Consider the following 17,905-nt stretch of genomic DNA (forward strand, 5'->3'; position numbering starts at 1 on the left):
ATATATATTATATATATATATATATATATATATATATATATATATATATATATATATATATATATATATATATATATATTATATATATATATATATATATATATATATATATATATATATATATATATATATATATATATTTTTACGTATTGATTCACGGATGGAAAAATATGATGACACTATATTCCGGGATATCATCCGTTCGCTCGTTGAACTCCGACTGGAATCCTGCATCCGACTGGAATCCTGCAAATCCTGCATCCGACTGGAATCCTGCAGACGTTTCGCCAAAATCTCACTTGGCATCTTCAATGCTCGCGCTCCGAAAACACTTCGAACACTGGGAGGTTATCGGCGGTGCGTGCGGTATTTATACTCTGCGCCGGAGATGGTAACGGTGCTGCTTGTGCGTGGGGGGAGGTGGCTCCGCCCCCTGAATTGTCGCGTTGTTAATTTCGCCCGATCGTAGTTGCGATGTCCCCGTTGGCTGCTGCGCATCGCTCTGCTGTTTGATTATCGTTCTCCACGTGTTGGATAAATGCAGAGCGTCGTCTCTCGTATTGAGGTGTCCGGACTTTTCTATTTCGATGGCCTCTCGTATAATCCTAGTCCTAAAATCAGGAATATTAGCTATTTGTTTGCAAGTGCCGAAATCAATTTTATGGCCTGTCTGATGTTGGTGCTGAAACAAAGCAGATGTTGTTTGTTTGTTTCTTATGGCTAAACGATGTTCCTCGAGCCTGGCTGAAATCCTTCTGTTGGTCTGTCCCACATACGTCAGGCTGCACGATCCGCATGCTACACTGTATACTCCTTGGTTTTCCAGAGTAATTTTTTGTTTTGGGTTTCTTAGTATTGCTCCGATGGTATGGTCAGGTTTGTATGCCGTTGATATGTCGTGTTTCCGAAATATTCGGCCGATTTTGTCAGTAACCCCCTTGATGTATGGCAGGACAGCGATCGATCTTCGTTGGGTCTCGTCCTGCACTCTCTGCTGCGGCTGTTGTTGTTTACTGATTGCCTTGCTGATGGTGCGCCTTTGGTATCCGTTTTGTCGAAGACAGGTACTAATTTTCTTCAGTTCTTTATCTCTGTTCCTCTCGTTTGTGAGCCTGAAGGACCGAGCAATTAATGTATTTGCCACTGCCTGTATCTGTGATGGGTGGTGATGAGATTTAGCGTTCAGATATCTATCAGTGTGGGTTGGTTTTCTATAGACAGTGTGTTCCAAGTGTCCATCTTCGGTCCTTGTGATGTGCACATCTAAAAAGGGCAGACTGTTATCCTCTTCAAGTTCTATTGTAAATTGAATCCTTGGGTGAATGGAATTCAGATGGTCTAGGAATTTCAAAAGCTCCTCCTTGCCAAAAGGCCATACAACAAATACGTCATCAACGTATCTTGTCCATAGTTTTGGCTTCAGATATGCCTTCTCTATTGCTTTCTTTTCGAAGTAAATCATGAAGAGGTTGGCAATCACTGGTGAGAGAGATGATCTTCCGCCATACATAATGGATCTGTCAAGACATTGCCTGAAAAACGCTTACTTTATGCACAACGGGAAAATTTACCGACAAATAGATGGAGCAGCAATGGGATCATCTCTCTCACCTGTGATTGCCAACCTCTTCATGATTTACTTCGAAAAGAAAGCAATAGAGAAGGCAAATCTGAAGCCAAAACTATGAACAAGATACGTTGATGACGTATTTGTTGTATGGCCTTTTGGCAAGGAGGAGCTTTTGAAATTCCTAGACCATCTGAATTCCATTCACCCAAGGATTCAATTTACAATAGAACTTGAAGAGGATAACAGTCTGCCCTTTTTAGATGTGCACATCACAAGGACCGAAGATGGACACTTGGAACACACTGTCTATAGAAAACCAACCCACACTGATAGATATCTGAACGCTAAATCTCATCACCACCCATCACAGATACAGGCAGTGGCAAATACATTAATTGCTCGGTCCTTCAGGCTCACAAACGAGAGGAACAGAGATAAAGAACTGAAGAAAATTAGTACCTGTCTTCGACAAAACGGATACCAAAGGCGCACCATCAGCAAGGCAATCAGTAAACAACAACAGCCGCAGCAAAGAGTGCAGGACGAGACCCAACGAAGATCGATCGCTGTCCTGCCATACATCAAGGGGGTTACTGACAAAATCGGCCGAATATTACGGAAACACGACATATCAACGGCATACAAACCTGACCATACCATCGGAGCAATACTAAGAAACCCAAAACAAAAAATTACTCTTGAAAACCAAGGAGTATACAGTGTAGCATGCGGATCGTGCAGCCTGACGTATGTGGGACAGACCAACAGAAGGATTTCAGCCAGGCTCGAGGAACATCGTTTAGCCATAAGAAACAAACAAACAACATCTGCTTTGTTTCAGCACCAACATCAGACAGGCCATAAAATTGATTTCGGCACTTGCAAACAAATAGCTAATATTCCTGATTTTAGGACTAGGATTATACGAGAGGCCATCGAAATAGAAAAGTCCGGACACCTCAATACGAGAGACGACGCTCTGCATTTATCCAACACGTGGAGAACGATAATCAAACAGCAGAGCGATGCGCAGCAGCCAACGGGGACATCGCAACTACGATCGGGCGAAATTAACAACGCGACAATTCAGGGGGCGGAGCCACCTCCCCCCACGCACAAGCAGCACCGTTACCATCTCCGGCGCAGAGTATAAATACCGCACGCACCGCCGATAACCTCCCAGTGTTCGAAGTGTTTTCGGAGCGCGAGCATTGAAGATGCCAAGTGAGATTTTGGCGAAACGTCTGCAGGATTCCAGTCGGATGCAGGATTTGCAGGATTCCAGTCGGATGCAGGATTCCAGTCGGAGTTCCACGAGCGGACGGATGATATCCCGGAATATAGTGTCATCATATATATATATATATATATATATATATATATATATATATATATATATATATATATATATATATATATATATATATATATATATATATATATATATATATATATATATATATATATATATATATATATATATATATATATATATATATATATATATATATATATATATATATATATATATATATATATATATATATATATATATATATATATATATATATATATATATATATATATATATATATATATCCCTGGTAATTCGAAAATATATAGGAAATCAAATCTATATTTAGGATTGTTGTGATCTATACCTGTTTTAGGATTATTGGCCATTTTTTCGAAAAATTATGCCAACAAATTTATAAAGTGGGGTAGTCATTTATCCTAAACTTGTCGTGAAGATACTTCGAATCATTTATACAGCCTATATATTATACCTACTTCCATTAATCACGCCTATTGTAATCTATGTGTAAAACTTTGTATTTTTTGAGGAATAAACATTTTTTTTTAACAAATCTCCGAAAATTTGTCATATTATGAGAAAATATCGCAATAAGACAGGAAAAATAAAAATAATTTGGTAATTTTTAAAATTTTCCTTGTTATTATTATTATCATTATAATTATAAATTCTCATTTCCCAGAAACAATATTTTTAAAAACGCATCACCTTACGAACTATGGCGCACGTGTCTAACAGCACCGACTTGAGAAGATTCTTGTGTAGGATCCGTTCCAGTCCCGGCTGCTGTAGGCTCCTTTTTAGTGGCACTTGTCACTACTGGGACGACCACTGTCGCCATTTCCCACATGAGTCGGATCGCTTCTGCCAAAGGTAATTATTTTTTGATTTTCTCTGTATAGGTCTTCTCTATGTTTGAATATAGCGGTAATGCAAAATCCACAATGAAGACTTTTCTCATATTTTTTTAAATAAGTACCGTGCCTGGGATATTGTTTGGTATCGGTGATTATTTATCTGTTCCATCACGCGCGGCCTGGCAGACGCCGGTACGTAATGGTAGTATGCCTCCTCAATTGTTACTCGCATGTACAATTGGCGTACTTTTTGATGAATGATGATCTTTCCTACTCTGTCATGTTTGTCGAGATACAGCCGCGGCCCCATCACAGAGCATCCGCCGAGGATATGATCAAAGTTTCTTGTCATCACACATCCGACACTTTACGTTATCAAATGCCTCATGTATTATTGTCGTTTTGTATATTTTTGTGGCGATCAGCAGGTCCTGAATAGCGTGTAGAAGTCCTTGTTTCAGAATTTAGGGCGCCCGACGCAGGTAAGCACTAAAAGCCTCTCTATTAACCCCGTCTGATTCTTTGCCTGCCAAGTATTTGCCGTGCAAAGGCTTGCCTCTCCACTGCTTCAACTGCGGCTCGATCGTCTTTCTATTAGCTGGTTCGGTGGTCTCGCCTTTCTGTCTGTCCTTCTGAGCTTTATTCTGGAAATATTTCCTACTCTATCTGACAGTCACATTCGGTACGCCGCAGCTCTCAAGCCTGATGGGGAGATGAAACCTCTCGACAGCTGACTTTGGGAGGTGCATTCAGTATTTCCGACACTCCCTTCTTGTATGTGATGCTTAAGCAATACTAGATGACCAACAGTTGATCGTTTTTTTCTGTACCCTGCTTGGTAGGGAACTAATGAGTTGTTACTCTTTAAGCAGTTTTAAAGTCTGTCGTTTACCATTTTCTCAAGCAGTTTGCCCATGTAATAGGTTACGCTAACGGGTCGAAGGCTTGAAGATTCTAATTTATTTTTATTTGGTTTGAGGATGGGAACTACTACTGCCTCTTTCCAGGAATCGGGGTAGACCTTTTCTTTCCAACGTTTATTTTATACCTCCAAGAATGCTTCTTTGGCCTGTGTTGATAAATTTTGCAACATATCATTGGAAATAGTGTCAGATCCAGGAGCTCCTTGCTTGGATTGCTGAGGTGCTTTATTTAGGTCATCTATTTTAAAGGTCATGTTATATTCACAGGAATCGTTTTCAGCAAAGTTCGTTGCTGTTTCTTGTTCGGCTTTTATTTTCAAGAAATCAGGGTTATAATTTCTTGTTTTACTGACAGTTTCAAAATGAGTGCCCATAGTCTCCACTGTTTCGGTCTGATCCTGGGTTATGATTCCAGCCTCTGTGTGAATGAAGCTAATTGTCTTATCTAAAGTCCTGAAACTGCTTTCACTTTTTTCCATATTATCCTTACATCTTCACTTGGTGTTATGGACGTGTATTTATTCCAACTATCTTTTTTATTTTTGAAAATTGTTTTTCTTATTCATGCTCTGGCTCTTTTAAAATATATGAGATTGTCTGTTCTGGCATGATTTTTAAATCTGTTAAGTGCTTGTTTCTTTAGTTTAATGACTTGTTTTATTTTAGAACTCCACCAAGGTGCAATTTTTTTAAAAGGTTTTCCTCCTGTTTTTGGTATAGCAATATTCGCTGCTGCTTCAATGCACTGTGTAAAGCTCTCAACAGTAGGATTTGGTTCTAGATTCAGAGCGTTGGAGTATTAATTCTAGTCTGCTTTTCTCGTGTTCCATTTAATAGATAGTCTATGTAGGACCCGGTGCCAGTGAAGTCATGTCGTTGACTTCCCAGCGTAGATCACTCCTCCTTTATCCGAGTTTGTGAGCAGCACGGGAAGCCCAGCCCCCTGATCAAGGACATTGCCTCCCATGGCGGAGTTTATTATTATTATTATTATGATCTACGACTCTCTACGATGACTCTCCACTACTGTTGCTCTTGCGAACTTTGTCGAGGAGGTGGCACTTGGTATTGCTGGCACTGAGGTGGTAAGAGCGACATTGTTTGACTTGACTAAGACTTTTGACTGTACTGTATCGGGAGTTGTAATGGTATGGTGTGAGAGGCACTCCACTCGAATTGCTCAAGTCTTACCTGAACAATAGATTTCAGTTGGTCGAAATCAACGGAACTAGGAGCGACGAACTTCCCGTCAGGTATGGTGTTCCGCAAGGCTCTATTCTAGGCCACCTACTTTTCGTTATATACATTAATGATCTCCCATTAAACATCCCCATCATGTTACGCTCAACGATACTGCCCTCCTTATAAAGGGAAAGAATCCCATTCATCTGACTGAAGAGTGGGTCCGCCCAAAAAAAGTCGAGACCTGGTTCAACTGCAACAATCTTATTCTTAATCACAGCAAAACTCAGCGTATGACCTTCTAAATCAAGTCGAAATTAATCTATTGAGCGTCACACTGGATAGATCGTTGACATGGGAATCACATATCGAACTTCTTTGTAACAGATTGTCCACTAGACTTTACCTGCTGAGGCATCTTAAATCCTTTGCCCTGACGATCATGCTAAAGATGGCTTATTTTGGCTTATTTCATTCTTTGCTGTCATACGCAGTCCTGTGCATGCAACCAAAGCTTTCCGAATACAAAAGAAAGCGACACGCACAATTCACGTATCAACACCTCTGGCACATGGTCGCCCTATATTCAAGAGGCTAAAAATCATGACACTGCCTAGTCTGTTCATTTACCGTGCACTGACCTACGTCCATGAAAAAATACATGCTTTTGAAAGACATTCTGCCAGACATGCACACAACACCAGAGAGGCAGACCTCATCGTAACATACTATTCCAGACTGACGACCTCGGCAAGGAATAAGCTTCGCACCAATTTGTACAATGTTCTTCCTCAACATCTTATCACAATCTAAATTCTCCAGAGAAGTTAGACTGTTTCTTCTGGAGCATGCTTTTTACTCAATTACAGAATACACCCTTTCGGCCAAACACGAATATTAGATCAACATATATTTTATTATCTGCCTATCTATATTTACGTTTTCTGTTAAATTTTAGATTCCATCGTTTTTACACTTTATAATTTATGTATATCTATTGTATATTTTGTCATATTGCTTTCACGCATAGAATGTTTCTATTATTCTATCTTTTTTTTACCACAAGTTGTCAGCTTAAATCTTTCTTTTTTCTTTTGTGCTACTGACGCGCCATTTGTTGTAAAGACTTTTCATGTATCTATCTAAGTCGGTGGGGATATTTCAAGCAACAAATAACGTAAAACTTCTTTGTTTTTTGCAGTTTTGTTCTTACTTTTTAAGTGTTTTTATCAGGAATCATTAGTGATATTAATATAACATTTTTAATACTATCCTTAGCGTAAAATACTGTATAAATTTGTGTCCGAAATTCCGGAAATTTTATTTTCGTGTAAATCTTGGATTTAACTAATTATTTCTGCATTACATTTTGCACTGAAATGTGACGAATGCTTCTCTTAAAGAATTATACCTAATTCGTCTCTGTAGACCTTTCATGTTCAGGTAATATTTATTTTGTTCATAATCTTTCAAAATTTGGAGTATTTCATAGAAGTATAAGAGAGAGAGATTCCATCTGATTTCTTCACAAAAATTAATATTTGTCATTTTGACTCACCATGTATAAACGATTCGAACTAATTATAGGTAAAATGACTTTACCACCTTATACAATATTTGGCATAATAAAATTAGTAGTGCCGGAAACGCTGTAAACAAATAAAAGTTTTTTGGCTTATTAAAGACAACTAAGTTTTGAAAATACTTGAGCAAAGTTTTATTAGTTATTTTAATTGCTCCGAACTACCTCAATAAACGACGCCAAATCCAATGCGAACGATTGATTGGTGTACGCCTGTTTGATCAAATTTGAGACATCGACTAAATTGGTACCCGGCAAATACTTTAGGTTTGAAGGTAATACTAACGTAGACAAAACGTCGAAAGCAAATGCAAGCATTTCGATTTCCAGCGTGGAAACTAAAACAAAAAAAATTAATAACTCGAATTGAAAATGAATATTTTACAGTTGCGTACATGCCAATATAATCGTTTCTGCGGAATTCGTTCCTATTATGACAGGCACTTGGTTGAAATTTCCCGATTCGATCGACCCGAAATGAAGTTCCGTGTTATATGCATTCTCGTCTTCAACTTCTGTTACTAGTCCCGTCTTTAAAAGCATACGGTACTTATATGCAAGCTAAGTCAGTGCATTTCACTTACCTGAGGGTTTGCGAAGAAAGCCAAAGCCAAAACAGTGACAGACTGACTCTGCAGGAAATCTCTGATCTCTTCGCTGTCCTGAGATATAGAAGAGTTTAGACTTTTAGCAATATCGTATGCAACTTGCTTAGGATCGGATTGGTATGAATCTGGGAAACTCGCTAACGAACAACCGCTTTGGCAAATCGCTGCTCTATATAATCCAGCCGATTTTTTGTTTGCGATATGTGCTCCAACGGACACGCCACCTGCGCTTTCGCCGAATATTGTCACCTTGTCCGGATCGCCACCAAAAAGTGCAATGTTTTGCTGGGTCCACTTCAACGCTAATAGTTGATCCTTGAGTCCTGCGTTACCCAAAATTACGCTATCATTGGTACTTAAGAAACCGAACAGACCGAGGCGGTAATTAGATGTAACAACAATGACGTCTTCGTTTACGAGGTGAATTGGGTTAAATTCAGAGTCCGTGGCGCAGCCCATTACAAATCCCCCTCCATATATCCAGAACATTACCGGCAGTTTCTCTGTAATCTGTTAAACAAAATTTGTTGATGAATAACATCGAAATTATTACTATTTGTTGCGTATACCCGCGATAAACTACCCGTTTAACGTAAATATACTTCGATTCGGCTACGGTTATTCTCGGTACTGAAAAGATGTAAGGATACGAAACGACGCTTTTCACATAACACTTTATTTATTATTAATATTTTTTACGCATTCATCTCCTTGACTACACAGCCAAACCGCGCTGTTGGCAGCTTTTAAACTAATTCTAACATTGACGAAAATATAAGGCAATGTTTGCGACATCCTCCTACCCGAAACCCGTCCTAAACATTCGGTCTCGAACTAAAACATAAGGCCTTAACTTAACAAAATCAGCCATGTAAGGCTTAAGAACTCTTAACTATAAAAATCGTTTGGGGATTTGTGTTACTCTCCCGCTTCACGTCATCGCAATAACTAGTGTGTCGGATACTCCGTCTTTTTTCGCTCCCGATTCTTTTCCCGCACCTTCCCGATCTACTTTACGCACTGATACTGTTGGTTCAATTCGATCGAAGTTCTTAACTTCGGCCACTGTTCCATAATTCAATGTTTTGCAGACCTCTTCCGGATGCTTTGCCTTCTCCGGTCCCGTCCCCTCTAGACTGACAAGGCGCTGAATTGGTCGCATTAATTGCCCCTTCTCAGTATCTACCTTCACTAGCCGGACTTGCCCATCTTTGCCAGGAACCAACTCTATCACTCGAGCAATTGGGCAAGCCATTCGCTTAGTAAAGTCGTCAGAAATGAGCACGGCTTCGTTCGGTGCAACATGACGCTTTAAGTCCTTACTTCCAAACAATTTTAGCTGTCCCAAGTATTCGCTTCGAAATTGTCGGCGTAAGGCCTCTCGCCAAATGCAATGCCCTTTTGGAAAGGAACTGTTGATCGACCAGGTAACAGTCAGGAACCCCATCCGAGGTTCTCGGAGAAACACCACAAACATAGAGTCAAAGGTAACAATTCACCAGTATCACTCGACATATACGTTAATGGTCTGGATTTGATCACCGAGCACATAGCACTGTGATTAGTTTTTCATAATCTAGGGACGCTCGGCCTAGCATTTTTCGCAATAGTTGCTTGAGAACCCCCCAAGTCTCTCCCAAAATCCGCCCCACCACGATGCGGTAAGTGGATTAAAACGCCACTTGTTACATTCTACCGAAGTAGTGGCTGTTATACTGCTCCAGTCCAATCAGTACATGGTCCGCGGTCGGCCCATTCTTGCGAAAAACCGTCGTAGATCTTGCAAATAACTGGCCGTCGACAAAGACGTACAAAGTTTAAAATGAACAGCACGAAACACGGCACAAGTGAACAGACAAACCCAAGCCTTTTGCCCGTTCCGCAAATACAAAGGTCCTTCGAAATTTACCCCGGTAATCTCGAACGCGGCTGCTTTTCGCACACGATCGACGGGTAGCGGAGGCATGTTCGTATCGAAAGGCCATGTCTTTTACACACAACGCACTTCGATATCGCGGATTTGATTGACCTACGACCGCCCAATATCCAAATACTATTCACGCAGTATTCCCATGAGCCCTTGTGTTCGTACATGGCATGACTTGACATGCATATCAAAAATGACCCTAATTACCAAAAGGTTGTTTGCTCACAACACTACCGGAAAACGAAAGTGTTCAGTATCGTCCCGTCGGCTTACATGCGTCTTCACGCGGATTACGATAAATTCATCCTTGAAAGGACTGAGACAACGCAGCCGCTTGTCATTTTCGCAAGAAAACTCTTGGATCTTTGGATCAACTTTAAGAAAAACTTTTCGGCGTCACTGATTTCCTCAGGCATCAACTTTCCTAAACGCTTTAACGGGCTTCGAAGATTATGCGTAAATCGAAGAATCCATGCTACCATTCGCATAGTTTTCGCGTACTTCGAAAAATAGTTCAGGTCCCACTCACTGGATGTGATGGTTGAATCGAAATTGAGCATAGAAAAAACTACTTTCTTCTTCTGTTCTTGGGCTATATCCAGCTCATTGCAGCTTCTATCCTCCTGAGGCCAGAGATCTGGATCGAAGTAAAGCCAACTTGGCCCCTGCCACCATTTAGATCACTCTAAGTACTTGGCTGAACACCCACCAACCAAAACTCCGGGAACATAACGCCAATCTTCCCAGGACGTTAAAAGACGAATTTCGGTAACATGATTATGCACAAAGGTACGCCACTATTCATTTCGACGAATCCACGAGGTGACAGTGGAGGAATCGCCCCAAAAATTACCTTTCACATTCATCTCTAGGGTTTGGACAACGGAAGCAAAGGAATACAGTCTTGAACCAATAAAGGCTGCTAGCAACTCTAAGCGTGGAATTGTAATCTCTCTCAATGGCGACACACAGCTCTTTGCTGCCAGTAAATTCACAAAGATCTCACCGTCCTGTGTACATCTCAGAAACACAACAGCCTCATAGGCGTTCTTACTAGCATCACAGAAAGTGTGCAGGCTCCAATCATTAGCTTCATCCGGGCCAGCTCTTAACCATGAGGGAATCTTCACATCCACTAAGTGTGGTAATTCTTTGGCCCATTGGCGAAAAGCACTTTCAATCTCCTGATTCATTGTGACGTCCCATCCTATCTTTTCCTAACAGGTTTTCTGCAGTAATAACTTCGGAATCATGGTAGTCGGACAGGTGAATGCTATAGGATCAAAGACCTTTTGCGTTAACGAAAGCATCAATCTCTTGGTGACAGGATAATCTGCTATCTTGCCCGACTCTTCCATATAGCCTTTGAAAATGGTCAAAAAAAATCCTAGCAGAGAAATAAGTGAACACTCTGATGACACGTCCACTTTAACTGGTTGATGCGTGAACTACCACCCCCGTAAGTCGAAACGGGCTTCGTCCATGGCACTAGTAGACTCTCTGATAAACATGTTTAAGGTGAAAATATCAGACAAGCTCGAAACACAATTGTCCACATAAAATCCTTTGAAAAACCTTAGGGGATTCTGCCTAGCTTTATTTCCCTCGCATCTTTACAAACACAGAGATACATGATAAGATATGGTAGCCCCTAACACAAAAGGACTACTGTTAACGCCAAAAATAACTTGCCTTTGTCTGTAAATCTTTTCGCGGCTCTCTGAATCGACCCATAAGAAGCGAAGGTAGTCTCTATCATCTTGGTGAACACTTATTTGTAAAAAAGCTTTACGAATGCCTGCTGTCACCCCGATTCGACACTGTCTGAACCTGAATAAGATGTCCGGAATTAGCTCAATTAATTTCACCCCCTTCTCAAGGCATTGGTTCCAAGTTCCTTCCCTTTGGCTGAAGCGTCACAAACAGGTCGTATCTTGGTGGTTGCGTTGCCTTGTTTTATTACGGGTCTGTGAGGCAAGTAGTGTTCCTTCTTCGATAATCTTCTCGGCTAACCACTCTTTGAATACTTCACTGCACTCTTCGAGAATCCCTTCAGACATCAATTTCTTGAGCACATTATCCAGTCTTTTATGTGAATGTGGGATGACCCTCCACCCATGGCAGCCTGGCCTTATAACCTTGTCTACCTCTACTGTGTTGAGGAAAAAATATCTTGCCGCCAGAGCTAACTCAGCTTTTGATTTTTGCTCGCTGGGCTCTGTGATACCCAAAACATCGAGTTTCCACAACTGAGTAAGAGATGCGTCATTTACCAATTGTCATTGTCATACTGACTGAAGAATAGAGTGGCAATCTGCCCATTAAGATCCAGCCTAATATCGTCTCAATTGAAACCAACCCGCATGCTAGAAGGTGTCTTCTTCCAGTGTATATTTTACCCGCCATATCTGCCCCTAACAGCAGCTTAATGGGGCCAAATTCGTCACAATCAGCAATGCGGATATCCAAGTTCTCCAGTTCTTAAGTCCAGACGCCATGAAAAACGGGAGAAATATCATTACAAATTACTGCGTTATCTTAAACCAACTTCAGCAAACCGTGAACATAAACCTCGATTTGCAAGTCTTCACGACCGAATCGCGACATTAAAGAGATCACAACCTTGCTATAATTATCTCCTACAAACGGAAGACTTTCTATCACCCGTCTAGCCCCACTGCCTGCTACGGTAGCTTGTATCAAATATTCGACTTCATCATTTAAGCCGGAATTGGGATCAGAAGGGCAGCCAGTCTTTCACATTGCCGTCAATTTTTTTAACCTCTGTAGTAGGTAAGGTAAATTTGCGCTTACCTCTCATACCAGCTGAGTCATTACCCCCTGATCCATAAGATTGTGCATCTTCCGAAGCAGTTGTAACCAATCTGGAGCAATACTCTTCACACGTTACATTTAACAAAGCAAATCTTGACTTATAGGCCTCGGTTGCCTCTAATTCAGCCACTAGGTCCATTCTCCATCAACAAGTCAAAAATCTCAGAGTCAATTGTTCACAGCTGCCCTGTTTTATCTCATAGAAGATCCCAGGACCCCATAACTGGCAACTATACTTACGTTTCGCGGAGGCGTGTAGATATTGAGGTATAAACAATCCTCATTTTGAGTACTACTTTGGAATACAAGGCCCATCGGTAAGCAACAACTTCTGGATTTCGTGGCATCAAGAATTCCGTCCCACGGATCATTTTGCACTGGAGCCTGCAACGAATCAGAAGATATAACTTTCAAATAATTAAGATTTTCCTCAAATGGTTTACCTGGAACCTCAATTTTCCTAGCGGAGGGGCTGCAAACGGGATGCCCAGATAAGCGTACATTGTGCTGTTCCCAACATTGGTTTCAGTCCCGCGAATTGTGCCGTCCGGAAGATCGACCAAAATGTCCGAACTCTAGAATAATTATATATATATATATATATATATATATATATATATATATATATATATATATATATATATATATATATATATATGATGACACTATATTCCGCGATATCAACCGTTCGGTCGTTGAACTCCGACTGGACAGTCGTTCGAAGTGTTTTCGGAGCGCGAGCATTGAAGATGCCAAGTGAGATTTTGGCGAAACGTCTGCAGGATTCCAGTCGGATGCAGGATTCCAGTCGGAGTTCAACGAGCGAACGGATGATATCCCGGAATATAGTGTCATCACATTTTTCCATCCGTGAATCAATACGTGAGAATATATATATATATATATATATATATATATATATATATATATATATATATATATATATATATATATATATATATATATATATATATATATATATATATATATATATTCCGGGATATTATCCGTTCGCTTGTTGCGCGAGCATTGAAGATGCCGCCGATCATCCTGTTGGCTTCTTCAGAGCTTGACTGAAACTGTTTCAGATTGGCGAAATGTTAGCTAGTTCGACTCAACAAAAACTGACTCAGGAGGAATCCAGAAGTTTTATAAAAAGTATTACAGTAGTCTGTGGAAGTTTCTTTGAAAACTTAATTTCATTTTCATTACATGTTTTCCGCTCGAGCCCAAAAACTATTATTATAAAAGTTTCTTTAGTCTTTGTCTTTTGGCATTGAAGTATAAAAAAGTGATAATTCGATAGTAAAGTCACCGCGGCATATACATTACAAGCAACCATGTATATGCCTGCTTTTTTTGTGTAATCTGTATGTAATTTTCTTTCTAGTTTTAGAAATAGTATGTTTGACTAATACTAATGTAATTGAATATATTACTATTATTATCATTCTTATTCTTATCACAGGAGATCTTAATTAATATGAGCATCTCTATTCATTAATGTAAATACAATTGTTATATTAAAATATTTCAAATATTTCTGATATAATTACTATTACTATAAATTACTCACCACAATTGATATGAATAATAGGCCGATTAGAAGTATGATGTGCATGGTAACTTTTTTGCTACTCGTAGCATCGACTACAGTCGGCTTTATTTATTCAAAATTTCAACTCTTGAAAATGATTAGTACTTATCTGTTTAATATCAGTTAAATATCTCGGTCAATAATTGTGAAATTTAATGCTGAAAAATACTATCGTTTTATCTTCCTGAAGTATTATTAAGAAAAAAAATTGAAATACAGAGTGCTAATAATTTACTTGTATTTAGCACCTTCTACAATAAAGTGTCACCTTGCGAAAGGATGTATAGATACCATCTATTTTAAATTCTTGAGAATATCTACCAAATACTACCAAAATTATGTACTAAAAAATGACATTTTATATAAGTATGACGGTGGTTTAGAATTAGTACTGGTTTCTAAAGCGATGCAAACCGAAATACTAGAGAAATTACATGGAAATTGGATATTTCGCTGTCTCCAAGAAGGGAGAAGTTATAAAAAGAGAAGTCTTCATTCCAAACGGAAAAGGTCGATACTTGTATTAAGAGTTATGTGACGTGCATATTAAGAAATAGCAAAGAGGATAAAAAGGAAAGATTGTTACACCCTATAACTAAGGGTGAAGGTCCACTTAGCACGTATCATATAGATCATTTAGGATCTTTACCTTCTACTAACAATAACTATCAGCACATTTTGTCTGTAATAGACGACTTTTCTAAGTTTGCATGGTTATATAGCAAGTTCACGACATCGCAGGAAATAATTGAAAAACTGAACTTTCAGCAGAGTACGTTTGCTAATCCAGCTAGGATTATTTCGGACAAAGGGACCGCCTTTACCTCAAAGGAGTTCCAAGAATATTGCAACGACGAAGGAATCGAGTATGTTACTATAACTACCGAAGTGATAGAACTCAAAGAGCTTTAAATTCTACTTTGCAACGCAGCATATTGACTAAGCATTTTGAAGTGTTGAAAGGTGTTAAGATGGAAAATCAGAAAGATGTAATAGTTAAGGAAATGCTAAAAAAAGAAGCATTCGAAGCGTTTAACAGAGACAGCGACGAATTAAGGGATAATTGTAAAAACAGATATTAAAAGTTCAAGAAGAAAACCGGAAACAGTAATTTACGAAGGGGGAAACCAAGTGCGTATAGAGTCGGGCCCATATGAAGTAACCATGCTCAAGCCGAATGAGCGCTACTCCCACTGAAGGGCTGTATCAACATCAACGTGTGTCGGATTTGTGAAGCCAAGGGTGAAAAATTTTAGTGAATCATATCCTTAACTTTAGTTTTCGCCAGCGCAGTATTTCTTTGATGGTTATTTCTGCCTGCAATTATAGTAGGCCATGTTTACATTATTTTTTTTAACGGACGTGAGTCGAAATCATAAGGAAGCCGCTTTGCGGTGGTTCCTGGAGTTCGGGACTAGTTTTTGATACGTACTGACGAAAGGTTAAAAGTAGGTCACGACGCTTGACCACGTAAAAGACACGGGTAACGCGAAAAGCCGTACCGCTTACTCTTTTTCCTTATACCAAGCTTAGACGATGTTGTTCTAGGTGCAGTGTTAATAAGTGAAAATACAGTTTTGTTTAATTTGCCGCAATGTCGGACTGAATTTATTTCCTCATGACCTTAGACTAATTTATATTTTATATCCGAAATAAAATTGTGAGCCCCAAGTATTCATACACCTCATAATCTATGTAAGACATCAAGTACATTTTAACTTTAACATTTAATTAATGAATAATTTTTTCTTGGTCTAATATTCTTTGCTCTTTCTAATTCATAACAATTGAATAACAACACGTGGTCGAACAATTATTCAAATTAGCATGCAACTAGGTGGATAATAATATAATATATTATTCAGCAATGAATCGATCAACTTTGCGAAGTGTATTAGTACTGATTGTAGAAAACTTAAATGGCCTGAAACGATTTTCTACCGAATAAATAACTTTTGTACGTATCTTTTTACTTACGTGAATCTAAATGTTCTGTGCTTTTGTTTAATAATTTAAAATAGGTTGGTTTTTATGATCTTCAATACGAGCAAGTGACTTTGTTGCTGAAATTTAGGGTAACGAAAATTTTGATATTTAAATCAATTTATTTACAAAAGAAAAACTTGTATGAGACTTTGTTCGCAAAAACACATGCACTCTTCAATTATGTTTTTGTTATTCCAAATCGAATAAAAATTAATCAAGATAAATGAGGTATCGTTTTAAATTGCGAAATGTCGTGTCATCGTGTCTTCACTGATTACTGTCATCATTTTAATTTTAATTTTTGAACTGTTCTGCAAATATTCTTCACAATTAATTTCTAAGTTTTTCCAATTTATTTTCTAACTCAGCTCTAAGCGCAATATCAGTTATAAATTCAAATTGGACCGCTCATCCCTTTTTTATCGTGGATTATGTATATTGTGCAGGGCGAGTGCTGACAAGCTCAAGGCTCATATGCAACTGATAGACAAATTCGTTCTTTGTTTTTTGCTGGATATATTAAGCATTTTATGCAAACTGACTATCTCAATGACTGCAATCTTTTTTCTTTAATACTAGTTGTTAGCCCAAAATTCGAAAAAAATTGTAACACAAGAAATTATAAAGTTACTGGGCATTCATGGCTCAAGAGTCTATACCAGAAGAAGGCAAACATTTCATCAACTTGTTGATTGTCTATTATCAATCAACATTCGTTTCTCGATTTCTTTGGCGTACTTAAAAGGCCTTGAAAACAGGTGACAGATTGACTGCCACTCATTTTCATGGTGTCTCTCATTTCCTTTTGTTGTTTGTTGTGGTTTTGTTGTTTGTTTGAGCGATTTGACTCATTAAAGATGCCTATAATTACTAGGCATTAAGAGATGTTATTTTTTATGAATAGCACGATTTAGTACTATCTAAAGATATATTGTAACACTTTTTCCCTGAAAACGTCTTTCTGACCAGACTGGACGGTTTATATGACAATTTAGCTTTCTCTTTTAATATTTTTCTTCATAAATGTTCATCAATTTCCTTGTTCTTTTGTTTAAGTTCCAAATTAATAAGCAGCTTACTCCAGATTAAGTTCTGTAAATTTTGGTCAAGATAATTTCAAATTGAACAGTTATGTACCTCGAGTAGAAAAATAAAAATTCAATTTGTTTTATAAATCTTTTATTTTTCAGGATGCACATCAAAATAAGAAGCCAGAAAATGGTTGCTGACCCTATTTGTAGAAAATTTTATTCCAAATTGTCATTTCTTTAGCCCTTGGACCGGGCTTGACCTCAAGAGTGGTATCTATATCCAGGCAAGAATTATTGACGCGAAACTTGAGGCCTTGTTACATTCAGTCCATCTCATCAAAAAAAAAACTCCATAGCGGCTTTGGAAGAACATAACTTACAATGCCTTTGCAAAGTGGGTTATCCTTCTCTTTAGAAACTCCTCATAATTAAAGCAATAGAAAGTAAAGGAGATAAATCACATATTCTCCGTGTATCTTCTACCTATCAGCA

At 38.7% G+C, this 17,905-nt stretch overlaps 1 protein-coding gene across 1 annotated transcript in view; it reads right to left on the reverse strand.

The window, feature by feature from the left end:
- The window catches only part of LOC132696397 (pyrethroid hydrolase Ces2a-like), a 20,957-nt gene extending 6,531 nt beyond the window's left edge, over window positions 1-14,426 (reverse strand). Inside the window, exons 1-6 of the mRNA XM_060661200.1 lie at window positions 14,376-14,426; window positions 13,243-13,374; window positions 13,036-13,183; window positions 8,014-8,540; window positions 7,825-7,960; window positions 7,595-7,767 (exon numbers count right to left, since the gene is read on the reverse strand). Coding sequence (XP_060517183.1) covers window positions 7,595-7,767; window positions 7,825-7,960; window positions 8,014-8,540; window positions 13,036-13,183; window positions 13,243-13,374; window positions 14,376-14,420 — 1,161 coding nt within the window. The 5' untranslated portion in view covers window positions 14,421-14,426. The remainder of the gene's footprint in view (window positions 1-7,594; window positions 7,768-7,824; window positions 7,961-8,013; window positions 8,541-13,035; window positions 13,184-13,242; window positions 13,375-14,375) is intronic.
- Window positions 14,427-17,905: the final 3,479 nt, after the last annotated feature.

This window comes from Cylas formicarius, unplaced genomic scaffold, assembly GCF_029955315.1.
Source record: "Cylas formicarius isolate icCylForm1 unplaced genomic scaffold, icCylForm1.1 PGA_scaffold_1__22_contigs__length_36826433, whole genome shotgun sequence".
Classification (NCBI taxonomy): Eukaryota; Metazoa; Arthropoda; class Insecta; order Coleoptera; family Brentidae; genus Cylas; species Cylas formicarius.